This window comes from Venturia canescens, chromosome 5, assembly GCF_019457755.1.
Source record: "Venturia canescens isolate UGA chromosome 5, ASM1945775v1, whole genome shotgun sequence".
NCBI lineage: Eukaryota > Metazoa > Arthropoda > Insecta > Hymenoptera > Ichneumonidae > Venturia > Venturia canescens.
The window spans coordinates 9050887-9078858 of NC_057425.1; the positions used below are offsets into that span (position 1 = coordinate 9050887).

At 44.2% G+C, this 27972-nt stretch overlaps 2 protein-coding genes and 1 non-coding gene across 5 annotated transcripts; 1 reads left to right on the plus strand and 2 right to left on the minus strand.

Moving 5' to 3' along the window:
* Nucleotides 1-198: 198 nt before the first annotated feature.
* Nucleotides 199-23684, plus strand: LOC122411516 (zinc finger protein GLI2-like). 3 transcript variants are annotated; one of them, XM_043420370.1, is made up of 4 exons: nt 199-333; nt 17357-17758; nt 21024-21167; nt 21512-23684. In XM_043420370.1, exons 2-4 carry the CDS (start codon nt 17358-17360, stop codon nt 22767-22769), a joined length of 1803 nt encoding a protein of 600 aa, XP_043276305.1. In that variant the 5' UTR covers nt 199-333; nt 17357; the 3' UTR covers nt 22770-23684. The 3 variants fall into 3 exon arrangements, with proteins under 3 accessions (XP_043276305.1, XP_043276304.1, XP_043276306.1); XM_043420369.1 differs by lacking the exon at nt 199-333 and having other exon boundaries at nt 15896-17758; XM_043420371.1 differs by lacking the exons at nt 199-333; nt 17357-17758 and adding an exon at nt 20231-20914.
* Nucleotides 8033-8105, minus strand: TRNAV-AAC (transfer RNA valine (anticodon AAC)). The gene has a single exon. It is a non-coding gene; the product is annotated as a tRNA-Val (tRNA).
* On the minus strand, nt 23640-27951 carry Nup54 (nuclear pore complex protein Nup54). Its single transcript, XM_043420372.1, has 3 exons — nt 27721-27951; nt 24535-26135; nt 23640-24373 (listed from the first exon to the last, which is right to left on the minus strand). Exons 1-3 carry the CDS (start codon nt 27818-27820, stop codon nt 24251-24253), a joined length of 1824 nt encoding a protein of 607 aa, XP_043276307.1. The 5' UTR covers nt 27821-27951; the 3' UTR covers nt 23640-24250.
* Nucleotides 27952-27972: the final 21 nt, after the last annotated feature.

The following is a 27972-nucleotide window of genomic DNA, read 5'->3' on the forward strand; positions in this document are numbered from 1 at the left end:
TGCTTGGAACTTTCGAGTGTATTTATCGTTGATTTACTTGTTATTGACTCGGTGGCTTTTGGATATTTCGTTGATCGTAACTGTGCAAGAAAACACACGTTGGATTTACCCTTCGTTTGTGACCACGTGCTCCAACCACGCTGACACTCGGCGATCGCTACCGAGTGCTGGACAATTTCGACATTTTGTTCTCTTCTCGCGCACGAGATTCATCGAATTTCGGGGAGATTAAGCTCTGAAGACCGAGCTGGAGGAATCGCAGTTCGAAGATTCTGGCACCTCGCTGACGATCCTGACGGACGAGGATCGATATAACCGGCTGATCTGCCGTTGGTAAGTGCCATTTTTTCTCCCCTCGAGATCTTTGTCTCATCGCGTGAAGCAAATCGGCAGGGATTTTCTCCTGTGGGATTCCCTTAAACTCGGACTTTGCGACAGGTGGATTTTTCCCATGGTCTTAAAAGATCATTTCCGTTTCCTCATTTTCACAATTTTAACTCAAAAAAGTTGTTTCTCGAGATCGAATCTTGGACCTGTTGAGAAATCCACTTGTCACCGGAAATCCGAAATTTCCTGTCGCTCCCAACAGGTTCACTTTTGGTCAGAGACACATATTTCAACCCCCTTTAACCCCTCCCCCCCCCGCCCCCTGCTTAACCGAAATTCGAAACAACAGATTTATTCATACGATCCCCTCGAAAAAATCTCTTGCTTTGACTTTCAAATTAGTCGCTCTCTATAATGCGGACCAACCGTCACTCGCGCGCGACCACTGACGTTCGTTTTAATTAACGAAGATCGACAGCCCGAACACGAGAAACCCCTGCGGGACGGATAAGAATTGTTAGGGATCCTCAGCGGGGGAGATTTCCCAGAACTCGGCTCTCCTATCTTTTTGTGCAGCCTTCCATGCTTACAAGATTTTGAAGAAACACGAAACTCGACTTTTTTTCAATCGTCGTGCGCTGCTTTCGTGATCGCTTCGAGACAGAAGATATCATTTTACATCTTCGATTTTTTCTCGTCTCATTACAGTTTCTGTATGTGAAAAACCAATAAAAATCATCAAACAAGTTCAAATAAACAGGCTCTTCAGTTCCATTTGTAATAAATTGAAGATTCGATTTGTCAATTTATTGATTTCTGTCTCCACCCATTTAAAAATTCATTAAAAATTCCACCGATTGAGTGTCCGCATAAAAATAATCAAATGAAATCATGAAAACCGAAAATTCGTGAATGGAAAACATTGCAAAAAACTTTCTTTCGAGTTCTTTGTGCCGTAAGGAAACGCGTAAGATCCTATCAAAAATCTGCTTCGAAGACACGTGAAAACTAGACACAAAGGAAAATCTGCTGGTCTTTTCTCACTGAACGATATTGGCTCTTTCCCTTTCTCCGGGGCCCCTTCGTTCAATGCCTTTTCCAAGCTTCCGTATTGGACAAGGATTTCACATGAAATCGAGGGAGTCCCTCACGAATTGGGGTGTAGTGGATCAGTGAGGAAAAATGGTAACGAAAAATCGTCCTTAGGAGGAACGGTGATTCGCTACAGGGACATTGGATATTTGTCCGACTAAGAATGAGGACAGAGCGAGAGAGAGAGAGAGAGAGAGAAAAGTGAAGAAAGAGATAGAAAAATAGGAGATGTTCAGGCAATAACCGTGCGACAATGTGTCGAGGGGTGTCTCCGCACCCTGGTGCTTGTGTGCGCAGTCTTGGCGAGGCACAAGTCCGTGGGGGAGCCACGAGCACCGTTCGTAGCGAAATATAATGGGGGCCCATGGTGAAGCTCAACGCAAAAGCGTATACACAAGTTTTATATAGAAATAAGAAGAAGAAGAAGAGGAGCGGACCCCTCCCCGAGGATGGGATTATCTCGGGTCCTGGGGCAGGTATCCGTGACGCGAGAATTTTTCAATCGAATCGAATCGTCAGGGGCCCCTGGCAGGGCCTCTCCCCACTCGAAATCTCTGACAAAGTAGCTCACACGGGGGTACGGAATATTATTAGGGATTGCGCAAATATTCCTGTACTTAGGCTCTGCGAGTCGGTTTTAAAAGGTGCCTGGACGTTGCGAGGAATTCGTCGGTACGGAGAGAAAACGTGATGAATGAAGGTTTGAGGATCGTTAATCGAGTCGAGCCAATCTGCAGCGCTGATGAGGAGCAGAAACGTAAATTTTAAGAAGCCACGAAGCTTGGACCAGAGGGCCACAGAATAAAGAGCAGAGATTCCCTCCCGATTGGCTGTTGCCCATCGACACGAATGTCAATTCAAGCACTGCTGCGTCATAGGATTTTCCTCTTCCGAGCTTTACGATCTGTTTGGATTATAAATACCGTCAACAAATCATTTGGAGCTCCTCCGCAAACATGTGCAGAGACTTGCAATAGATTTTCCATTGTTCTCGTGCGTGGGAGTCCGTCGCAGAAAGATTTCCGTCCCCCCTCAGAGGGAGCTTTCGCTTGCATCACTTTTTGTGTGTCGCCTCGTCCCATTATAACGTAAGCGGGCCCGTGAAAAGCAAGGAAAAGGGAGAAAAGTGCCGGGGAATCGGGAGCAGAAAGGGAAAGGGGACTCGGGAGGGGAGATCACCTTTTCGGAGATCAACACCTAACGTATTTTTTCCATGCACTCTCTGCCAACCGTTCTTAGGGTGACAGTAACGTGCTCAGCCTTTGTCGGGTATTCCCCGCAGGATTTTCACACTTTTCAACGATTCACGAATGCGTACATGCACACGTACAAGCTTGGAACTCTCACAAGGGCTCGAGTCGGGCTATAAAATTTTGGAAAATCCAATAAGGGCTCAGGAGAAGTGACTGGTGGCAATCGACAAATGTGACATGAAAAAAATCCTTTGATATCGCCACTTCTTGGGTCCATTCACAATCTTTCCTCGTGATAATGGATCAGATCAATTCTTGGAGTCTTTGTAGAACATGTATTCCAACGAGTCACATCAGGAAATTATGAACAAAAAACTTAGAGCCTCGTCGAGTCTGTCGAAGCAAAATTTATCGACTGATCAAATATGATATCGTCAAATAGATTTTGGCCTTGAAGTATTCAATCCATTTTCTTATCATACGAATAAAATATTCAGTTTTTATCAGTTTGGAACTCGTTCGAAAGACTTTGTAGCGAAACCGTACGATCAGCCCGAATGGCTATGAATACTAGTTCGTTACATCAATTTCAAGATAACTCGGGTACAAAGTGCGACTCGACGATCGATGAAAATAGCAGTTTTTTCGTCTTCAATGAAAGAGGAAACTTTACTCGTGAGCTGGCAAGTGGCAAACGTCGAAAGACTCGACGAAAAATCTACTGGCGAATAGAAAAAGAAATTCGAAACTATATTCGCGAAGAGAAAAAGAAAGAGGAAAGAGAGCGAGTGGCTCGAAGGATCCGGAAACGTGATTTCGGTTGACCAGCACAAGAGTCCGTTGGGATACGGAATGAGAGAAAATATACGCGTGTCCCCTTTTTCCTGTATCGTCGGTGCGTTGATCACCTATGAACTCTAACGAACCGTTACACTCGAGGCGTCCCAGAGTCCTCCGGATGAGCGAGGCTTTCTAATCTCGTGCATTGCTAGACAAAGAAAAGTGAGGGTAGAAAAGGAGGAGAGTCGGCGAAGGAATGGGAGAGAAGAGGTGGATGTTGCGGATGAGTTTTGATGGAACTGATGGGACGAATGGTCCCGTGGAAGAAACGAGAGGATAACCGGTATCCTGTGGCAGGACCGTTGGCCAGGATGGCGTCAAGGGTCGTAACGGTGGTCCTATTTTTTTCCTCCGCATCGTCCCATCTTCGCATCACGGGGGACCGGAAATAAAGCTCAGAACTTTGTTCACCACGGGATTTAAAAAAAGTCTCTCCCCGCCCCGCACACACACCTCGGGAACGTGCGAAGGGCTCGAGGGAGACGATTGTTCCTACCAGCCCAGCTACGGAGACAGGTTTTCATTTAAACGCGCCTATGCTAATGAACCCGCGCCATAGTCCTGGGCCAGTGCAACTCTCGCAGATAATACAACCGGAGAAATATCCTTTGTCATCCTTGTCCCATATAAGGGAAGAGTCCGCGAGTGGGCAAACCACCCTGTCGCTGACAAAAGCCGAAGTTTATTTGCATATTTTCGGCCCGCTCTCCATGTCGCCCCTCCCTGCGTCGTGTCCGAGGGCTGCTTTCTCCGGGAGCACCGAATGTCCCGTGTGGGAATTTATCGTTTCGATTACGAATCGTCCGGCTGATTTGAGCAACGTTTTCATCAGGGAAACTCTTTTTTTGCTGATTTTTCGAGCCCTCCGAAAACCGTGCCATCGGCTTTTTCAGATAAGAAACGTGATTTTCTTATCTAAATCAATCCCCCCGATCCCGCATTTTCACTCCCGCCAAATGCGGCTTCGAAGAAAACGCAGTTTGGATGACGAAGACTCGAAACGAAGATTTGGAAATCTCTCGGGAGGCTGCATGTTTGGTGAAAAAAAAAGAGAAATGAAAAATCCGACTGTAAATGTTATGCGGGTTGAGACCGAGCGAACGAGATACGAGAACAGAAAATTCTTCATGCTTGTGAGCTCGGTCGGTTTAACCTAGCAGGGGGTTTAACCCCGCATTGTAGCTAATTGCGGCGCATCTCCAGTCTCCGGTGCACACTCGCGCAGACTCTGCACAGGAAAATATATGTAGAATGGATGAAAATACGATTCTCAGACGTGGTGGTCTTTCTATTGTCGTTCTGCCCCGAGAACCCCCGGGCGGCTCCTCGCGATCCGCATGTATTTTCCAAAATACAAAAAAGGTCAACAGAGAGACCGAAAGAGGTGGAAGAAAAGCTTTGGTAAACGAGCGAGACGGAAGTAAAGGCTCCGATTTTTGCGACCAACCAAAACAAGCATTGTTCGAGTTTATGGCCTGTTTTGGGTCCCCTGCGAGGTTCTTCCAAGAAGGCATTTAAAGAGGCCCTTTTTCTTTGGAGGAAAAGGTGCGTTTCCTCACTTTCGCGGGCTTCGGATCGAGCCAAGAGGAAATAGCTGCGGTCAGTTTTGATAACCGACTCGATTTGTGAGGGGGAATAAATACTCCGCTCCGATTAAAAGGGACTTGGTCATCGAGCACTCAGAAGAAAATTGGGACTCCAAAAAAAACAGAAATACCGAAATTCGATGAAACTCCTTTTCCCTTCTTCGCAGAGACTCGATCAAAAGAACTTTAAACTTTTTCCAAAAATCTGAAGTTATGAAAAAAAAAAACACAAATAACAATGTTATTTGGGCATTTTTGGAAGACCAGACGGAGGAGAGCCAGAAGAGACGAAGAGGAGAAGCGACGAAGAGAAACGAAAAAAGGAAGAAAGAGTAAAAGAGCAAAGGATAGAGGAAGCAGGGTGGGGAAATCCTTCGTGTGTGGTCCAAACAGGCCTCTCGTATAGTAAAGAGCAGGCAAAGCATCAAGAGCGAAACAGCAGCAGCAGCAGCAGCCTCGCGGTCACTCGGAAAGGTGTCGCATGGTGTGTGGTATGCCACAGTGTCCGAGGCTTGCCATTCTTGTACCAGCCGACCATGCTACAGTCCTTGCGAGCTTTCAGGACTCTAGACGCGTTATGACTGCGTGCTGCGTCCAGTAAATGGATACAGACGGAAGAAAGAGTACAGAAAAAAAATACTTCGCATCTGGAAGCGTGCTCATCGATCGAATTCGCTTTTCTGTCATTCGATTAATTTCATTAAAAATCCGATATTGATGCACATTGTGCGAGTTGGGATTCGAGAATCTGAGAATTTAATTCGTCAGGTTCGTTTTTCATTCGATGATTCGTAGTCAAGATTCAAAGTGAGAAAAAATCGATCGCAAAAGTATGCCAATTTCCATTGGCGTGTTTCAGTTGATGGGGAGTTTAAAATCTTATGAAGCGAATGTGAGAATGCATTGTGAGTGCCCTTTTATTCTACGTGGGAGGTCGATCGGAGGGAAAGAGGAGAGAATGTTATTCTTTCCGTCTCTCTCTCTGTCTCTACAATTTTCTATCGCACTGCGTTCTCGGTTGAGAATCATTTGTCAATGTGAGTCCAGTCCAGCGATTCGTCTCAGCGTTACATAGTAGCTCCATTGATCCCGCAGAGTGTGTGGGGGGCTTGGGATGCTGCGAGGAAATATCTTCGAGGGGGATAAAATGCAACATTTGGTTTCTCGGAGCTGCTCCTTTTTCTTTGACTCCGGAGGAAAAAACAACGGAAAAAACGAGGGTCGAGGCGGAAGAGCGAGGAGAAGGGAGAGGGGGATGGAAAGGAGGTGTGAAATTCGTGATTAATTATCGACACTCACGTGTGGGCGTCTGAAGAAACCCGAGATTTCATCGTTTCAAATATCTCTCTGATTTCTACGAAAATTGTATCTTTTTTTTAAATGTGAAGTAAAAATTATTCTCACCCTACGCCTCTATGGCGGTTCCGACGAAAATTTGAGGAGACGATTCTCGCGAATATCATTTTTCTCTTTTGAACCGTGACTGCGGAGGGACTCTTGATCCTTCACCGAAACCAGAAACCGAGGCAGCTCAGATTGAGTTTTTTTCGTCGCGTGGACGAGGAGGATGCAAATGATTTGCAATCACTGTGAGAATCGATTAAACCGTTTGATTGTGCGCGGTGAAAAACTTTCGATCGAAGACGCGAAGGCATACAAAGAGCAATTGGAGGTTTGGAGAAGGAGAGCCGGAGACGCGGAGATGTGAGAGAGAAAGAAAAGAGGAGAAAAAAGGTAAAATGGACGCGGAGAACGGCGCCAGGGGCCTATTAAAAATCATGCTTTAAAGAACGAATTATGGAAATGAGCGGCGGCGTCGGCGGTTGCTGTATCAGTCCTCGCGTATTCTTATATATACGGACAATATAAAACTACGAATATGCACAGGGTGGCCCAGAAATCGAATTCGAGTTTTACCGGCGAGTCGGGGACTCCGGAATCCAGGAAAAGATCGCCTCCGGCCATCTTTTTTCTCAGCTCAGCCTTGCCAAGATGTTCATCGATCGCTGTCAGCCCGTGGATAAAAAATAATCGAAATTCCAGGATTCCTTCGTGCCAGAAGCTCGAACGAACTTTCCGCTCACCTTGTATACGTATGAATATAAATGTACGCGTAGAAGAGGCACCCTGGAGGCTTTGCAGCTCCGTGGGGATATCCACGCAGCGAGCTTCTTTCGCTCTCTCGTCTCTTCCCATATTAGAACGAACTCGGGTCCGAGGCCCTCTTGTCGAAATTACAGGTTGACTCCCACTCGTCTCTGGATTACCGCCCCGTGCTCCCCAAAAAGGGCCGGAGTTTCAGCATTTCAGCGATCCCTTCTCGTTGCTGAAAATACATTAAAGAAACCGCGGGACGTTTTTTTCCAACAACTCTCGTTTCTTTTATTTAATTCGAACCCAGAAAAATCTTTTGCTTCGAGGAAAAAATATGAATCAATCTCATTCGAGCAGTAACACTCGAAACTCTGAGGAAGAGAAATTAAGGAGGGTGGATCGCGACGATACAATGTTTTCATGCTAAAACCATGCTAAAAATATGAAGAATTTCATAAAATTTGGTAAATGTATTCTTTAAAAATATATAAGACGATGTAAATTTTTTTTAATTTTTCTACCACATAGCTCTCGAGTATTTGAACACTAAAGTTCACGTGTATAAGCATAGAGTTTTATACAGTTGTACATCTCGTGCTGCATAAGAACTTCGATTTAACGCTCAATTATGCGATAGTCGTGTGGTAAAAAAATTTGAAAAAAATTATATTTGTAGACAAGATGCCAAAGAATTTTATCACCAAATTATATCAAATTCTCATTATTTTGATTTCGTGATCCACCCTCCTTAAACGGAAAAAACACCGCGGCAAACATTCGTTCGAGATGAAAACGAGCCACGATCCGCTGAAAATCACCTCAAAAAACCCTGCTCGGAAAAACGATTCGAACGACGTGCATAAAAATAACCGAAAGCACGATTAAAGGGAAAAAAAATGATGTTTCCGCCCGGGATCGAACCGGGGGCCTTCCGCGTGTTAGGCGGATGTGATAACCACTACACCACGGAAACTGGTTGCTGGTTTACTCCAAATTTGCGGACTCATTGAAATTATGCCATCAAAAATCGTTCTTCCCTCGCCCAATCGATTCCACAAAATAAACAATTTCAATCAATCGTCCCGTTAACAAATTCCCACATAACTGCAACTAAAAAAAAACCAAAAAAAAAGTTGCCTGGACTCCGAGCGACCAAACAAAATAAAAGTCCCCATAAATTACTAATTTATAATTAATCCGATCAACTACGATCCTTGATTAACCCATAAAGTTAAAAAATTAAGCAAATTGGTAAAAAATCATCGAAGAAGATGAAAAGAGGGCTCGACATCGTGTGCTTCTCTCTCGGCAGCTCGAGAGCGAATGCGACATAGAAAATAAGAGATCGTAAGACGGAGCGCGGGCAACGGCTCGGGGGGAGAAGTCTCGGGAGTGGCGGCAACGCGAAGGAGCCAGGAGAGATCGGACCCCCGCCGTGCTCTCCCGCTGCGACCGGTAGCCATCTTCTGTCCCGTTTGTAATATGCATTATAAGCCAATATATCTATACATACGCGGGGTTTTAAATATTATTATATATAAGAATAAAAATGAAGAAAAAGTGCGAGAGGGAGGAAGATAAAAGAACGAAGGTTCGCTAGGCGCACGCCATTACAATATTAATATTCCACGTCGTCCATGGGACGTGATTAATCGGGCGGGAGGAGAGCCCGAAGGACGTCCGGGAACTCGATCCTCTCTCATAATCCTTCCATACAGTTTCTACGCTAATGTGTACACCGTAACGTATTTTTATTTATTTTTATATGCGCCATTTTATTGCTCCTTTTGCATGGCTCGCGTTTCCTCGCGTCAAAAGACTCCGCGCGAGATCGAGGGTAGCGTTTAAAGCGTTTAATTAGGCCACACGAGTGCTGGGCCTCCGGCGGGCGATGTACGGTGATTAATTCGTATTGAGCCTGAATTGCCCCAGTGATTCTCGCCATTATTTTCACGGAAGGAGGAGAAAAGTCGATACGCTCTTGAGTCAGTTTTTTTTCTCAACGTCAATTTTTTCAATGCATTTTCAGTCGTGTTTGGAGGACGCGAAAGTCTTCGATTGAAATTTATGGCTTTAGCAAACCCGCGAAACTCGAGAACTCGCAGCATAATTCAAACGCTATTTTTTCTTCGTTTTTACCCACGGTGTCAAACGAATCCGGACGCAGAATATGGATTGGAAATACAGGGGAAAAGAGTTTGAGGGAACGACATATAAATCGCGCTCAATTTCGAACCATTCATTCCCCATTGGGGGGCTCAAGAGGAACTCCAAATTCGAGCACTTTTTTCGAGAGGGTGATCGCTATCCCGGGGGGTTACTCAAGGGTGTCGGAGCGCATTTCTCACTCCGTTTCCCCTCAGCACAGTGAAATTGACTCTGCGATGTTTACGGATCGTGTAGAGAAGATTTGAAACATCGTAAAATGGAGAAAAAGTATTAATTTCGTGTTTTTTTTTTTTTTTTTTCATTTTTTTTTCGAATTATGATGTTATTCTATATCTTTTATGACGTGAACTTTTATCTTTTTCGCCTCTCACACGGAAACTCGTTGTGATCTTCGAGTGTACTCCGGTTTCTGGTGCTCTGCATGAATTCTCCTTCTCGCTTGCTCGCTCGCTCGTCTCCTCGTCGATCGACGTCGGCTTCGACTCTCGTCGGAGTCATTCCTTCTCTTGGCTTCTCTCCCACGGCTCTTCGAAGCCCTTTTTCTCTGTTTCTCGTTCTCCACGTGTGACGCCCTCTCGGACGAGAGACCACTTCCCTGGAGCCGATGCTCTTATACCTCGCGCTCGCAACTTCTTCTCACCACACACTCTCGCACTCGTTTTTCTTTTTTTTTTTCTAAAAAGAAAGAAAAATATTGTGAAGCGGCAAGAGTTGAAGAGCGGACGAGGGGAAAGAACCCCCAACGGCGTCGAGAAAATTAAACCACCGAGGGATTCTCCCGCTGCGTATTCGTGCCAACGCGTTCACTGCATTTGAAATTCAAGCTCGAAGAAAAAAAAAACTTGTCCATTCAATGAGAATTCGTGATTTTTGGCCATTTTTTCGGAGCCTTGAAGAATGTAAAAATTCATAATGAAATAATATTTTCTATATACAATTTCTGGTGCGCAACGCAAAAGTGAGTGAGTGCATGCCGCGGAGCGGGATCGAAAATTTTTCGACGTTTCTCATACGTCGCTTCCCCCTTCTCGTGCGCGTTTTCTTCGAGGTCTCTCCCGTCTTTGCTCTCGCCTTATCTCGGGGAGATCTGAATCCGGAGGTGGAAGTGAGAACGGGGAAGAAGAGAGAGAAAATAAAGAAGAAAGATAGGGAAGAAGGAGGCACATATTTTGTGGAGTTTAGAGACGCTGCTCGCGGGAGTTCGGCAAGAGACGATTCTCCCGCATTGCTTTGCTTGCTGGTGGTATTTCATTCTCTTCTCCTCCCGCTCTGCCTCCCCCGCCTCGCCCCTCTTCCGCTCTTCTTTTACCTGTTTGTCGGTCGCGAGACCGGCGGAGAAGAGATCAAAGAATTCGCCGACGCGCTCTGCTCCCGTCTCTCTCGCTCTCTTTATTGAACGCGAGCACATACGATCCGTGGGGTGTCATGCAAGAATGGGGGGTTGTGAATCCCTCCGCTTCGCGCTGCTTCTTGCTCGAGAATGAGCTGGGAAAAGCTCCTCGCCTCCGTCCAATAATACCGAGATCTTTCTCCTCTTCGAGAAATCCGACGAGAAAGATTCGAGCGGAAAAAGACGGACGAAAGGGGGGTGGCGTTCGTTAATACGATCGCGGGGAAGCGGAGAACGAGGGCTCGATAAATATCGGCAATTTCATCAATTTCTAACACGGCCCGTGTTCCGGGGCTATAAATTTCTCGTAATAATAAATAATCGTTTCATTTCTTCCACAATCGTCGAGAAACCGAATTGCTTTTTTTCTGCAAGGGTGTCTCGGATCGCTCGCCGCTTCGATTCTAACGGATCTCTGTCCACTTTTCCACGTATTTTCGAGGGTAAGAAGCAATATCGGTACACGCAGGTCGATCCTCGTGACGAAGCGTCTCGTCATCGTCTTCGGTCTCGTTAAGATCAGGGGAATTGATAAAATCGTTTAGAGAAGAAAACGCAGGAGTGGGGCTCATATTTACAGGCGTCGACGCGCGCTCCGCTCGAGAACCAGTGTCACCAGTCCGCCTGGGACACGAGCGGACACGAGAGAGGTGAATCTTCGGTTGAGATCACACACGCACGAAGAACGAGCGACAATGAAAAGGGCAACGTTCCTTTCATTTTTTATTTTTCATTTTTCTTTTCCCCTGGATGAGGAGTGAGAGAAAATCCTCGAAAAGGATCCACGAATGATGGCAGTTTTCAACAGTTTCTTAAAGACGAAAAAATTTCTTGGAATCCGAAAAATCACGCTCCAGTCAATTTTCAATATAACTGGTTGGCACAAAACCGCTCTTTTGTTCTCTCTCAAAACGGATCTAACTCATCCGGATCGTGAAAAGTCACAAGAGTCATAAGGAAATCGGTGTATAAAATTTTAATCGTATTTATTCGCTGGTTTGATAAAGCGAATTATTTTTTTGACATTGGCTTCTTCTCCGGAGAGCCCCCCACGATTGCTTTCTTATCTTTTGCTCACGAAACGACAATGTCGTTTCGTGGAGAGATAAGAAGTCTTTAACACTGTAAACAGGCTTGGAGGAGGCACACGAATTATGAAACGAATTGATTTTTCCTCTGACGCACACGTGCGTGAGTCGCGACAAATTTTTCTCCTTATTTTTTCTCTTAATGAGCCATTGAGAAAAATTCTTTGTCACGACGAGTCGAAGTTACAGTCGCTTCATTGAGGTTTTTAGGTTGCGAGGCTTGACGAAATAGAGCGAGTTTGTCTCGACGTTACACAGCGTTGTTCGCTCAATTAGTTCGCTCATTCTCTTCCTCGTGCAGCCCGCTCAGTAAATCAGAAAAAAGTGAGAGTACACGTGTAAAACAAAGAGTACACGAGAGCCAGAAATGGTTCGACCTTGCCGGAGGCCCATATCTCGTACGAGTTCCGCAACTTCGAGGGGGACTCGCGGAGCCTCGTCGAGTTTTTTACCCTGTCTTCGCGGGGCCTCGCGCTGATCTTCGCCTTTATCTCTTTTTTTCTCGTTTCTACGCGGTGCTGCCGAGTCAAAACGGGAGTGAGAGAGAGCGAGCGTGGCGGAATCTCGTCACCGCGTGACGACTTAAGGGCATGGTTCAGTCGGCATCTCGACACAGCGAGAGCGACGGAGATGGCTGGTGCTCATTCCGAAAGTGAAATTTTTCCACACCGTCCCTCCGAACGAGATTCAAATCTTCCAGCCACTTGCCATCGCCCTGCGTGGGCTCGAACTTTTTCTTTTGTCATCGCGCCCGAACCGTGCCAAAAAACTTTATTCCAAAAAGTCGAAACTGGCCAAAAGTGGGATCGAACTCGAATCAAATAATTCCTGTAAATTTCGTACAAATTTCCACCGCCACCGAGCCGCTGGTTCCCGGTCCGACGAAGCTTCGGACCCCGGTTCTATATTGCTTTCGATACGTGCAAAGTAGGAACGTTCAGAGTCCTCGCGCCGTCATCTTTGGCGCGTTCACCAGCTGTCTTGTCCGGACGGACGTTGATCGTGCTGCGGTTTCTCTTCGGTAGAACATCCGTGTCGTTCCAGTCGTTCGAATATTGTTCCAGCGACAGTATATAATCGCGCGAGGAGCCCAGTTTCCTCTACGTCCAAACTTTTGGAAGAGATTGCAGTAACGCAATGTAAAAATGAGGGTCAAAATTGAGATTTTTCGGTGCCCGATCCTCTCATAAGGAACGCCACGTGCACACCTTTGGAGAAGCATAAAAAGGCAGCAGTTTTATCGGTCCTCTCGATTTTTTCTCTCTTTTATTCTCTCCGCGCGCCGCGCGATGTCCCTCGAATCCGAGTTTGCCTCTTTCGGCATTTTTCTTTCTCCCTCTATTCGTTTTTCATTCTCTCTCATTCTTTCTTCTCTGCGGAGGAACCGGTTCACCGGATCCCGTGACTTTACCAATGCCACGATCACCTTCAGATTATCTGGCTTGTTTACCTTATCGATTCTCCCTTCTTGAAATAATTTTCCTCCCAAAATTACCGGGACGAATTCATTTTGGACTCTTGCATTCTTGGCTTCGGAGAATCCTACCGAAAATTGACTTTTTCTATAAACTGCGAGGATTTTTCATCCTTTTTGCACCGCTCGGTCAACTCGTGCTCTCCAAAGTCGTATTTATTTTGCGGCAAATGCACACGACGCACTCTGTTTAGAACGTTTTACGAGTCATTGGCGCGGTCTCGAAACAAAGTCACTATCGTTTGGGGGGCCAAGGGGCATGAGCGGTCGACTGCGATGAAGCAATTGAGCCTGGTGGGGCCGCCAAAATTTTCCATGAAGATTTCCGAGAGTTGAAAAAACCGAGAGCGTTGCATCCGGTTTCGTCATTCGAGCCGAAAAATTAACGTCGTAACGACGGTAAATTTACTCGGCGACGAATTGCTCAACTTCTCCACATCAATGAGCGGCCACTTTTGAGCCAAACATCCGCTAATTCGTATCAGTTTTGAGGAATCGAAATTTACTGAATTTTCAAAGCGTCGATGGCTCGATTAGTTTGCGGCATTTTCCAATCGAGTCGAAACAACTTCGAGCCAAAATTGCGACGATTTCAGCCTACACTGTCGGATTGAGAACGAGCCTGAGTTTTATATGCAGGATTTTCGTTAGCTGGAAATAGCCCGAGAATCGAAAGTCGCGCATCAGAAGGAGCGAACCACTTTTTTCGTCTTCGTGGATCCGGCGATGGAGGGTTCATTCAAAAAGACCAAACACGACCGGGCGATCTCGTGCAGCACGAAACCTTGCCGAGTTCTTGAATGGAGTGAGTCAGAGTGGAAGAGTTGAAAAACCGTAAAACCGAGAGAAAATGGGGAAAGGGACGAAAAGCAAAGCAGAAACGAGTTCAAATAAAACTGAAAAAACGAAATTTAAAACCTGCCTGAAGATCTTCGCACCGAGCTCTTGAAGCCGTGAATTTTTTCGCGGTCTGGGAATTATCTTCCGATAACGAACGATAAAAAAATTTTCGACTGAATATACGGCGTAGGGAAAAACGTGTAGAAAAAAAACAATTTTTACTCCGATTTCTGGCCTCGTAGGTCAAACTCAAATCCACGAAACGTTGAGAAAACGTCTCCTCTCCTCATTCTCTCTCACTCTGTAGATCTTACTTCATGCCCCTCGAGAATAGTCGCCAAAGAGATAACAAACGTCTGGGACAAACTCGGGACTTTGATCTGCCTCTCGAAGAATCTCTAGCCTGTGGCCACCTCCCGACACTATTAATTCGATGCAGGCCCTAAACTTGGCCCTTCCATGGGACTCTAGAGCTAGAAAAGAAGCTTTTGGAATTGCTGAAACTTTGGTAAACGTCGATTTTTAAGATTTTTTCCATTTATTTAAGGAGTCGAGTAACAACGAAAAATTCGGCGGCTCAAATAAAGTCTTCATCGAAAGTTTATTTCTATTTTCACACCTCAGTAATCCTGATCCCGTAATGACCCCAATAGCGATGATTTTCAAGCTAAAATAAGTGGCAGAAAGTTTTCTCATCGAATGGCGAGGATTCGGGCAGAATTAAAAAAAAAAAAGCCGCTCCACGTCTCCGCTCGTCTTGAAATTCTGCCGATGACATTTTGACAAATCAAGATAACGAAAAAGAGGGAAGAAAAATTCTAGTCCAAAGATATCTTAATCTCGTCTAACGTGTATAACGAGCTTGTAATCGAAATCTGGTTATAACCAGCGCCCTCGTATTTCTGGCTCAAGCATGATGTCAATCGCGAGTGCGAATGCATTTGAAATATTTTTCCGCAGACGCGCGTTCCGTCAACACGATGCGCGGACCGTGGATTCGTAGATTTTTTTCTCTGCAGTTTCTCCTTCGTGTGAAAATAAATGAGTCAACCTTTGAGGAAAAAGCGACGAAAAAGGCTCTCGTGGCGAGCCGGTGAGAACACTGCAGCAGATATTTTCACAGAATATTCGAAATCACTTAAATAATCATTTGTGTATACAGATGCGTTCGAACAATACGATTTCGGTGATAAAAAATGACTCCGAACAGGAAACTTGGAGGAAAGGTGAGATGAGGCGAAGGTAGGAATTTTACGACGACAGACTTTCGTGTAATTTGTGCTCGTTATCGTTATTGTGTCTGAGTAGTAAAAGTCTCTGAAACCGTGTTTTCTTGTTTTCTGAGAGGGGATGATCCCGGCGCGCGTTGACGTACGCGCAAATATGAGTAGAAAATATGCGTCGAGTGGGCGGAGACGAGTGGACACAGTGACGTTTCCTCGTCGGTGAACGCTCTCGCGGTACTTTTCTCGTCATCGTGACGGAAAAACTAAAAGAAAAACAAACAGAGGAATGAAAAAAAAATTACGACTAACGTCGGTGCAATCGCGTCTTTTGGAAAAGAAGAGCAAAATGGCTCCCCTCCCCGGTTCGGCGTCCGCGTCGCCGCTTATCAGACACTCGCGAGGGGAAACTGAAGGAGAATAAATAAAAAGCGAAGGAAAAAACGATTCTAGCGAAAGTAGGGAGCTCGGATAAGAGGAGCGAATAAGAGAGGAAGAGAGACTGAAAAAACGAGAGCGAAATTGTGCTTCGGGAGATTAGAGGCATAACTGTATAAATAAGGGGACGCGCAAATCTCGAACTTTAGTTTGTCGACGCGCGTCTGAGCGACACAACGGCTCCGTCCCCTCCCACCTCGATTTCCCTCCGATCTGTAAACTCACATATCACATATCACGAGGAAGGAGCTCGAGAGTTGTTTTGCACTCTCGTTACTCTGCTGGGCCCGGTCCGCGGATCGCTCTCGTTCGGTGTTCTCGTGTCGCGTGCGCGGCTCGCTGGTGAGATCGTCCCTCGTGCTCTCAGGTGACCTTCGCCGGGGACTAAGAGTCGCGGAAAAGCGCGAAAAGCCGGTTCAACTTTTTCGCGCTCGGTTATTCCCTGCTACGCAGTTTGCGGACATACGACGCCCCGAAACGAACGTACGACCATGGGAAGTTCATTCTCCTAGCACAAAGCACCGGGGGACCAACAACCAAACTGCGCGCAGCTCCACGGCCGGCGTGTCGCCGAGACTGGGAACAAAACTCTCGCGTTCTCCGTGCTCTCTGCCCCCGTCTGATTTAAACTTCTTTTGACACTCCCCCGTCCATTATCTTCGTAAAGAAGGCTTCGCAATAACGAAGCTCCGTCGCTTCGCAAATAATCTTAAAACTCGCGTTCGCTTATTACTCGAACTGTATTTAAGACGCGCCAGTGAAAAACAGCCTAGTTATGTTCTCCATAGAATACAGCAAGCAATTTCTGAGCTATCGCATACTAAAGTCCAACCGTTTCAAGTACATCTGACGATACGAACTCGGACTAAGTGTTGCTTAAACTTATCACGGTAAAAAGCTTCGAATCAACGACGCAATTCGTGTTGTACCTCCTCCGAGAATTTTCGATACCGCGGGCATAAGTTTTCTCAGCTTGTAAAACGGAAAAAATAAGTGCGCGCCAAAGTATCCGAGTGCGCGGAGTGCGTCTTTAATACAGGGGGCTTTTTGCGAATGCGAGGCTCAGCGATTGAGAGGAGGACGCAAAATAAATAGAGAGAAAAAGGAAGCATTTCCTCTTTCTCAATCGGAAATCCCAGCAAGACCTGGAAAGTCTTGTCGGTGCAAAGCCGCTCGGAATCGCCGAAACGAGCATGAAAAGAAGGGAATCGCTGCACCAGAAACGACCAATAAGCATATAAATACGCGTTTACGAATATATATAAAGCGCGCGAGTATCGAGCGTCTCGATAAAATCGACGCAGAGTTGACAAAATTGAGGATTCATCATGAGACTCAATTGATCTGGGAACGGCTGAAAAAGCTGTTTTTTTTTACTGCTCAGTAGAAACGAAAAAATTATAAACAATTCGGCCTCTTTGACGATCGACGCGCGTGGCTTGCACTTTTATCCAAAAATTCTTCGTACGAAAATCGATTTCTCGATCTGTCAACACCGAAATTACGTCTCTGACCGTCCTCTTTCCATATTTTTCTCTCATTTTCGAGTTCCACTTGCTTTTTTTCTAATTTGGCGAAAATGATTGTTTACGTTCCTGGCAGAATGCCAAGCCACGTTGGCCCGTACGGAGCCGCTCGTTACCCGGGCACTCTTCTGGGCGCCGCGGTACCGAGTTACTACAACACTCCAACGGCCTACGCAACCAGCAACAACAACAATCTTCATCATCATCATCATCATCCGTCAAACACCATTAGTTACTACACCTCTAATCTGAATCTCCATCAAACTCCGCTGGACCTTCCGGTTTGGCCGCGAAGGATGCCCACCGAGGACGAGCTCGGTACATCGCCACCGGCTGGTCTCGGTAGTCTCGTTACGTCGACGGGTGGTCTCGCCAGCGGCGGCCCACCCAGCCCAGCCCACAGCGACTCCGACGCCTCTAACTCCAGTCTTGAACTTGGCTCCGTTAGGAGGGGAGAAAACGCACAATTGAAATGCAGGTTGGTCTCGTTTACCTTTTCCATCATTATTTTATTGTTCCAGCATCCGCAAATTATTTCAATGCATTTTTAACTATTGCAATGCAGCGACGATGCTTTTCAGTCATCATCGCTCTGCTTTGGTCGCTTCATTTTCGTCCGATTTCAAGTTTCGTCAATTTCTTCACGTTTTTTTCGCCACTGAGAATCAACATTTGTTCGTGGACCCCAGTCCATTTAGCTGCTCGAAAGTAGAGTGGGTTCGACTATTTTTTCTTTTCAATTCCAAAAATCTAATCGATTGAACAAAACAACAGTTGAATCGACCCTATTTTCGTCGAACTAAATAAGATTTTGATCGATGAACTCTGCTCGCAGTGTGATTTTAACGAAAAGAATTTGCGAAATATTGAGAGTTCAGTAATTTCTCAGAATTTGAATCGATAAGAAAATTGATCGACAAAATTCTATGAAAATATCGATTAAGCTGAGGGGTTCAACGAATTTTGAGTTTCTCAGTGCAAAATTTCGTCGAAGCACATCGACGGAAAGCCCTCGATCGACGTGACTCTTCTCGGGCATGTCCCAAAGGCGAAAAAATTGTTAGCAATAAGAAACGAAATGAAAGAGTGTTCAACGGGGGCAATAAATTTGATGATTAACCCCATTAACGTTCAACTCACATCAACGATAAGTTACATGAGATTTTGTCACAGATATGCTTCGAAGAGAAGAAAAAAGAAACTTTCCATCAGCAGAGAGATAAGGCAGTTGTCGATTGTTCGATACCTCGGCACGTGTTGAACTCGTGTACAGTTCGAGGCTCGCGTTGCTCACTTTTTTTTTACTTCAGAGAGTCCCATTTCCGTGACAAATAATTCGTCTGGATGATATCGGATAAGCGCACAATGTACCGGTGATTAAGTAGAAGCGACGAGACAAAATCTCCCGTCGTGGTTTCGCGCTCTTCCTCTCTTCCGCTCGATCGGAGAGCTAATCTCATTGATACCGAATTTCGTACATGAGAAAGTAAGCCATCGAAAAAGAAAAAAAATGTCGTTTATTGCGTCTTGATAGTGTTCTATCGCTCTTATCGTTTCGATATCGTCGAACGAAAGAAAAGAACGTGCTTTGGCGAGATGAAGCTCGCGATAACGAGCGCGATAAACGACTGAAAATAAATTCAATAAAAGTTCATCGAGACTTTTCTATTTTCGTAAATATTGATTCTTATCGTAAATATTTATGCGCGGAATCGCCGAAGGGCACTTTTAATCTCATTTTATTCTATTTTCTCGCTTTTCTTTGTATTTTATTTGCACACTTGTGTTTTAGACGAGGTTTATTTGGCGGACAAACATTGCTGAACTGTTGAAAACAGAGGTTGAAAAATAAAGGAGGCACGAAAGTGATTGGCTGAGATTCGTGATTATGCACGACTTTTGACGAGCTTTTCTTACATTAGGAAAAGTCTTTTTTTTCAGAACTTTTTGTTCACATTCCAATTAATTTGCTCACTTGCTCCTGTTCAGAAACGACGTTTCTTGAGGTTCTTGAGGCTCGTCTAAACCCACAGGCTTGAGAGAATTTTTATCTCGATTGACATCAAACAAAGTAATCCGGGTACTTCAGTTTTTGCACTCGTAAGACGAGCCCCGCCTCTTTTCGACTGGGTTGGTGTGTTAACAGAAAAAAATCGCGAAATGGGGTCGACACACTCAGCCGCGATGTTTTTTTTTCTCGTTCTTAACAATCTTTACGAATTTCGAAATGAGAATAGCGAATGCACTTGAATATTCAGGGGAGACTTCTAGGAATGAAAAGTTTCGTAAATATTGACGAAGGAAAAAATCGTTGACAATTTTTCTCAAGTTTGTCGATTTTTAAAAGCTTTTCTCTGTCGTTTCTTCAACGTAATTCCTGCGAACGATTTTCCGAGCTTATCTCTTCCCGGGATAACGAGAGCTATGACGTTTGATGCAATCATAAAAAATTGGTGATGATAGTGACGATTCACAATTGAAGAATAAAAAATTCTGCGAAGCCACGAGCCACGTTGGGAACACGTGATCGCACGCGAGATAGGGACTGGAGCTTTGTTTTGTTCTTTTCGAGATGCTGCTTAAGCTCGTCGCTCTTCTGGAGCCTCGAAATTCCTCAAATTTCGTTACAGGTGCCCGAAGGAAACGTTTTCTTCGATTTTCTTTTTTATTTCCATACACGTTTCCAAGCTCGTGGGTTACAATACAAAAAATAATGCGTCACGGAGGAAATATTTTTCTCCGTCATTATATTGGGCGCCAATTGTGCAAATCTCACTGCGCAGTTGAAAATACATCAGTCCTTCGCGAGAATCGACTCGTTCGATTGGCGTCGTGTATTGAGAGAATAAGAGAAAAAAGAGAAATCGAATAATCGAGGTCGTTGTTTATCTTTATTTTAACTTGAGCTATCGTTGCGAGGGATTGTGACTATTTGCATTGAGCACAGCAGCGTCCACTAAATTCGAGAGAAAATGTTGCTTCGTCAACGCTTTCGTCGATCAGCACGTCGTAAATGATGATTTTGAAGAATCTTTTTTTACTGCAAATTGAGTAATAATTCACTTTTAATTGTACAGAAATACCGAAGATGAAAAAACAAACTTGTTCGTCCGGTTGACGATGCAAGTTTGTCAAAAATGTTTGTACACTTGGGAACAAAAAGATCGGACTTTTGTTGAAATTTTTATCAAAATAAAATTGAAAAATTCTTTTTCTTCTCAGCTCCGATTATTTTCGAGTTGTGATTCTTTTTCAATTTTTCGACCCCCTACTGCCTTAAATCGATAAACGAATTGATTGAACCATCGATTGCTCTTTCTTGGTCTCCAGGGTGAAATAGAGAAAAAGAGAGAGACGACGACGACGTTAAATTGTTAGGGACAGCCTGAAATAGTCCTCATCGTTCCCAGTTAAGATTGAAACTTGAACTGAGGTCAATAGACGAGTCAATTGATGGATGGATTGACATCAATCGAGTGTCTATATCGAAAACGATGAAATCGTTTCTGGATTCGCATTTAGTGCTGACGCAAATCGTACGACCAATTATAATCGACGAGTTGCAACTTCTTTGCTTCTCAAGTGAAATCTTCACTCGTGCATTCCTCTCGCAAGAAAGCATAAACTGTCATCCGTTAGTAATATTTCTCCGAGAATAAAAAACAAACATCTCGAGTGGTGTAAATCACTTTTTACGAGTCGAAATTCCGATGTTTATTTTCTTCATTTTTTTTGCTTTTCAGATGGCTAAATTGCGGACGATGGTTCGCCTCTCTGGAACAGCTGGCTGGTCACGTGGCGAGATTGCACGCTGGCCCTGGTCCCGGTGGACTTTTTTATTGTGGCTGGGAAGGTTGTGCTCGTGGTGAACGTGGCTTCAATGCGAGGTAACGAAAGCATCTAATCGTCACGTGTTTTTAAGCAAACATTCAAATTCTACAAGCCCATTTGGCTTTGGATAACAACGAACTTTGTAGTTTCAAAACAAAGCTATTAGTAACTAACAGGAAATTACGCCCCGGATCTAATGACTGATCGAAGGTAAACGCCTTCGATTTCTCAATGGAGACAATTTTTATTTCGTTCGAAGAACGAAGAACATAAAAACACGCTAAATTCAACCGAAAAAGTAGAGTTCGTAACCTAAATTGTATTCGTGTAACGAAAAAACGAAAAAAAAACTTGAAGAATCGATGAATTGTGGCTAATTCTTGACTCGATTGAATTGCAGGTATAAAATGTTGGTCCACGTTCGGACGCACACGAACGAGAAGCCGCACCACTGTTTTCAATGCGACAAGAGTTTCAGCAGAGCAGAGAACTTGAAGATTCACGCGAGATCTCATACGGGGGAGCGTCCGTACGTGTGTCCTGTGGAGGGCTGTAACAAGGCGTACTCGAATTCGTCGGATCGTTTTAAGCACACGAGAACGCACGCGGTGGACAAACCATATTGCTGCAAAGTGCCGGGGTGTCCGAAGCGTTACACGGATCCGTCGTCGTTGAGGAAGCACGTGAAAACTTATCGGCATTACGTTAACAACAACAACGATAAAATCGGAGGGGAAAAGAGCTTCGAAGACAACAACAGTAGCATGGAGAAAGGGATGTTTGAGAGTGGGACGGAAATCAGAAGCAGCACGGAGTCGGACTCGAAGAAAGACTCGAGCATCGAGAGCACAGCTTCGTCGACGAGCAGCCCACGAGCGAGTGCGAGTTTCGAGGAGCAAAGGAAGTTCGTCGAGTGGAACAACATGTACAATCTCGGTGAAGGAATGAAAAAGGAAGTTGAAGAAATCACCCCACCTAAGAATCACGAGGAGCAAACGAAGCAGCTTCGTTATCCAAGGATCTTCGACGAGAGTTACGTGACACCAGAAAAAATGCCAATTTACCACTCGAACCGGATCGGAAAAGATCGTTCGTTGACGAGCTCGCCACAGACGAGCCCCTGCCACGTGCCCGAAGTTCTGCTCCCACGAATCGGCATGCAATCGACTCCCATCAAATCGGAGCAGGAACCCATGGAAGTAACGAGCAAAACGAGCTGCGTGGATTATCGAAACATCGAATCGATCGTCAACAGCACACCCTGCAAAAAAGAAACACCGATCGTCAATCCAATCAGACATTCTGTCATAAAACGAGCTGAAAATGTTAAAATGGACGTTACCGAAAGCCCCAAAGACGAAACGAGTCCTCAGGCCAATGAGAGTTGCTGCTGTCGTCACAAATGCTGCGTTCACAACAACGATAACATTCTGGAAAAAACAAAAATACTGTCAGATTTAATAATGAAAACGAGAGATCCCATTTTTCGACATTTACTCGGATCCGTCGATCTTCGATACGAGATACAAAATATGTGGAGCAACGTCGGTGAGGACAACTCGAGGGACTCGGTAGTCGAAGATTTGAGGGTTAAAATCGACGACAGAGTCACTGATATGGAACAAGATCTTCCCCTCGATCTGACGATCAACAAATGAATCGATCCACCGGGGAGTCTTGTCAACATTTGCCAAATATATATACGTACATATATATATTTATATTGTAAAAAAAACAATGAGAAACAAAGAAATTTAGCTGGTCTACGTTTTCGTTGCTCGGGTTCGAATGGATAATACGAAACCCCGGGCAACGATCACCTGGAAAAGCTCAGATTCAATTTCGAAGTCCTCCTCTTGTGGAGGAATATCAAATCGAGAATCGAGCAGTCCCAAAATCTCCTCATTCTTCTATTAAAAAGCCATTCCGTTCTGATCGGATTGCAAAGCCAAATATATTATTCTAGTACTTCGTGAGTCGTGAAGATTTAACAAACAAAAAGTATAGAATCAAAAAACGAAACAATCGAGTCAGAAAACACTCCGAGGAACCTCGAATCAAAATACAAAAGAGTTGCTCAATTCTTTAACGCGTTAAGTTAATCCGCTTCGTCGTATATTGAATTATTTTTTTCTTTGGCATCGAGTAGTCTGGAGACTGGAATTATCTTTGGAAATTATCGTTCGTCAAATTTTACTTGGTTTTTCAAAATTCCAATTTTCGTATAAATGAGAAATGTTTTTTTTTTTTTTGGGGGGGAAATCCTTCGAATCTTTTTTTGTAGGCGGACGAGCTTGATTATTGCTCGGAATCGAGATACAATGGCGGAAAAAAAAGTTTATCAGCCCCTTTGCATCGCGGTTTCGAGCCGCTTCTACTCGTCTCATGTGCCATTCGTTTTATGTACATATATCGATCGAGAATTGAAGATGCGATCTGTCGCGAACCAAAAGTGCCTTAGCCACAGCGTGCTGTGCGAATGAGAGAGTGAGAGTGAGAGAGAACGGATGAAAAAGAAAATTACGATGTTAAGCAACTCAATAAAGACAAAATACATTATTTATAAAAGATAACAGAACAAAAAAGTGTTTTAATTTATTCTCTTTGAGACACGATTACACCCACACAATTCTCCTCGGATAAGTCGAACCGGAAGTTTGTTAATTGTTCGTTCAAACTCTGTGCTCTCAGTTGATAAAAACTTTTTTCCGGTGAGAAAGTTGCGATGATTATTTTGGTTTCGTTCCAACGATGGCTCGTGACGATTTGGGCGAATCCGATCCACAAATATGGCAAAGTTGGCAACACTCTGTTCCACTTTAAAAATGTTTTATTTTTTTCTTTCAACTTCAGAGAACAGTCAGTATGACGGAGGCACTCCGCGAGAAAAGCTTCCGAAAATGATCGACCAATTCTTACGAGTCTAATTAATAAGAATAAAAATACCAAAATATCGATTCCGTGCGAATTAAACTCGCTTTGCTTAGTGGAACAATTACTTTTCAGTTACTTCTCCTTGCTGCCCCATTGGATAATCATTTTGGAAGCTTTTTCGATTTATTCTTCGACCGTCTTGATGATCTCGGATATTGAAATCCACGAATCCGTTGTGCAATGTTTTTACTCTGTTTTAGCACCATCACGATATACGGTGACCCGTCAAAAGATCCGCCATTCCGTCTTTTATAATCTTCAAACTCTCCAAGTCGGAATTTATCGTGTCGATCAGTTGGGATATTCCTTGTTGCTCCATATTCAAGAACTGAAAGTAGAAATTCATCCATTAAAATAATCAATGTGGAAATAAAATAGCTCCCATTTAAAGAATTGCCAGAAAAGTTGAATTTCAAATGTGAAAAATCATGTAAAATTATCTTACTAAAGGCCAATAATATTACGAAAATACGATTGAAAAGTACTAACAGCTTTAATGTCATCCTGAGCGATAGGATCCATGGTATATCGGTCCTGTATCTGAACGTCGACGTGTCTCCTCATTCTCAATTGCGAGAGCATTTCGCTGATTCGTCCTTTGAACTGTGTGGGTGCACTAAGTTGTGCATGCATGGCTTCGAATCGGTTGGTAAGAACTTCTTCCTCGGGCTGGAGAGAAAGTCCAACTTTGCGAGTGACTTCTTGTCTGACGAGAACCTGAAGAACTCGATGTTGAAGCTCGAGGAGGGATCTCCGATGTTCTTTGAGTCGAGCTTGAGTAGTTGTGTGTTGTCGTTGTAATCCTTGAATGCGTTCGGCAGCCATGTCGAGAAAAGCGCGATGTTTAGCAGTTTCCTCTTCTTGACATTTGAGGCGATGTTTGACTTGTTGAAAGCCAATCATGGGAACGGGAATGTACATTTCGGGATTGGGATTGTCGAGCTGTGCTTGTTTCCATAACCTTGGATCGATGGAACAAGGAGGATTGTCGAGATACTCTTTGAGCTGAGAAGGCTCCAATTTGACTTGGGGGAAAATATTGTCGACACCAATTTGTGTCAACTGTTGTTTTTGTACGCTCTGTGAGAGATAAGCAACGAGCTCGTTGGCTGGAATTTTTCTGGAACTTCCAGTGACTCCCTTCTCGGAAACGAAAATAATGGCTTGACTTTTTTTTTCTGCGATTGATTTAATGCTGTCGATAGTGACCGTGAGGTTGGGTTTATTGCCTAAAATCGCGTTGATTGAGGTGATCAATTGTTGCTTGCCGTCTTTGATTTTCTGGTCTTTTTTGTTGAAACAGAGGGCAACGAAGCCGTCGTTGTTATCCGCGTTGGGCATACAACTGTAGCCGATCGCTTTGAATCGACAGAGTGGATTTTCTTGAGTAAGTTCGATCGGTTGAGCGTTTGCGGAATAATAAGCTTTCCCCGTACCCCAAAGGGCTTGAATAAGATTCCATTTAGCGATTGTATTGTCACGTTCGTCGTTGAATAGCTGGCAATTAAAGACAGCGTTGTACAGCGCTTCGGAAATTGCATTTGCTGATTGCTGCTGCTGTTGTTGTTGCAGCTGTTGCTGTTGCTGCGGAGTTTGTCCAAGGCCAGTACCGAATCCACCAAAACTCGAGCCGGTTCCGAAGGCTCCGAAGCCTGTGCTCGTAGTCGCTGGTTTTGCACCGAAACCTCCGAAACCACCGGTGGTCCCAAAGCCCGTCCTGGAAGTGTTCGGCGCTCCGAAACTTCCAAACAACGTCGGTGCTGACGTGGTTGCCGTTGAGCCGAAGCTCCCGAAGCCACCAAATCCCATCGAACTCGTTGTTGCTGGAGCTCCGAGAGTTCCGAAACCTGTCGAGGTCGTCGGGGCACCTCCGAATCCAGTCGTATTTGTACCAAATCCGAACGTCGTTCCTGGAGTACTGAACGTACTCGTCGACGTTGACGTCGATGGAAATCCTGCTCCTGCTGGTGTCCCGAAACTCGGAGTCGCCCCAAATCCGGTCGTTTGCGTCGCTGGCGTTCCAAACACTCCTAGGGTCGACGTCGATGTTGCCGGGGTACTAAACCCGAACGATGGCGTTGTGAAACCGGCTGAAAAGAAATTTTAATGATTAGATTTCGGAAAATCGGGACTAGCAGATTCAAACAAATAACTAAAGTTGTTGATTTCGTATTAAATGCAGAAAGTCGAATTTTTTTCTTTTTATTTCTATTATTCGCATCTCCGCTTTCTTTTCACACTCATATTCTTGAGAAACAAACGAGGATCGAAACGAACGAAAGATTTGTTTTTTTTTTTTTTTTTCAATTCTGTCACAATGAAGTTCGCAGTCTTGATAGGTTGAGAAAAAAACCTGCCCGCAAGATTATAGAACCTAAAATATCGATAGATTTGGGATTTTCGCAGTTTCTTTGGCATTCAGACATGTGATTTTTTACCCTCATTCCTGAAATGCTCGAAATTGTGAAAATCGTCGTCTTCAGCCAAAATCACAAAGGATTGGAGAGTTCGAAAAATAAAGTGAAAACTTGGCTGAGACAATAACAGAAAATGTATAAAATATTTCCCAATTATAAACGGCATTTGCCAAAGTCTTACATCATGGGAACGCTGATCAGGAGACGGGAGGATCCCGAATATGTAACAGATATGAATGTTGAAAAAGGAACAGCGATAGGACCTGTCGGGGTGAGTTGAAATTGAGCAACGAATCCATTTCAAAATATATTATGTTATGCTGAGGGATAAAAATTTTATGAAACTAATTTAAATCTGCAAAAGAGGCTTTGATCATTTCCAATTTTGTATTTTCAATTTAGGATAACGCCCCTGATGAATTGTGTACAACAATGGCGCGTATATCGGATGGAATGTTCAAAGTGGACACAACTTACAACCCAGTAGCAATGACGACAGAGTATCGACAAGCTATAACGGAAGGTCCTAAAAAAGAAACCACAGAAGTTTCTGGATTTGCGTTTCACTCGTCACTTTTCAGCATTTTGCTGTCGGCGTTAGTGTTATTACTTTTGATATGTTGCATATCGGCTTGCTTTATTGCAAGAGCACGAAAAAAACATGCAATGTCTTGCATGGAATGCGACCCTGACTGCGAAGGAAGAATAACGCAGCCGTTAATTAATTGCAACAGGATATCAGGCTCTTCAAGTAGAAGTACCATTTCTTCTAGGAGACATTGAATATCCCAGCGTGTGCCACAGAATATTTTGATAGCGATGAGTACTGTGCCATAAAAGCATGGTTTATTATGAATTTTTGCTAGGGCTGCGTGAACTTCTGGAAAAAGTGATTTTGTTCGAATTCATTTTACATAAGCATCACAATTTTATTGCGTATAATTTTGATTGAATCGTATTTTCTAGATGTTTATTTAATCTTTAAATCAAAGAATTATTATGAATACATATTATTTTCTCCAAATGTTTTATCACGGATTATTGACATGGAACATGACATAACCTCAAAATGCAAGTTGGACTGGATTTTCCAGAAAGTAAGTGAATGAGTCTTGGTTCATAAAAATACGAGTTGAGAGATCTTTTTCAAAGTACCATGACACGCGAATCCTTCAAATGCATATTTGACGTACGACGCAACGTGACATAACCTAAAATTGCCGAGAAACGGAGTACAAAAAACAATTGAAAAACTTACTTGGTTTGACCGGCGTCGCAGCTGTAGAAGTAGCCGAGCCAAAACTGAAAGTCGGTTGTGCCGCTGAAGCATTAGTACCAAAGCCCGTGCCGAACGACATTTTTCAAAATACAAATTGCGCAGCAAAACAACACACAAAACACAACGGACAATAATCGCTGCAAATTACTGTACAGTGTACAGTGTGATCACTGCACTGAACACTGATCTCACTCTACACTCTCGCTGATCCACTAACGGATCACGCGTGGT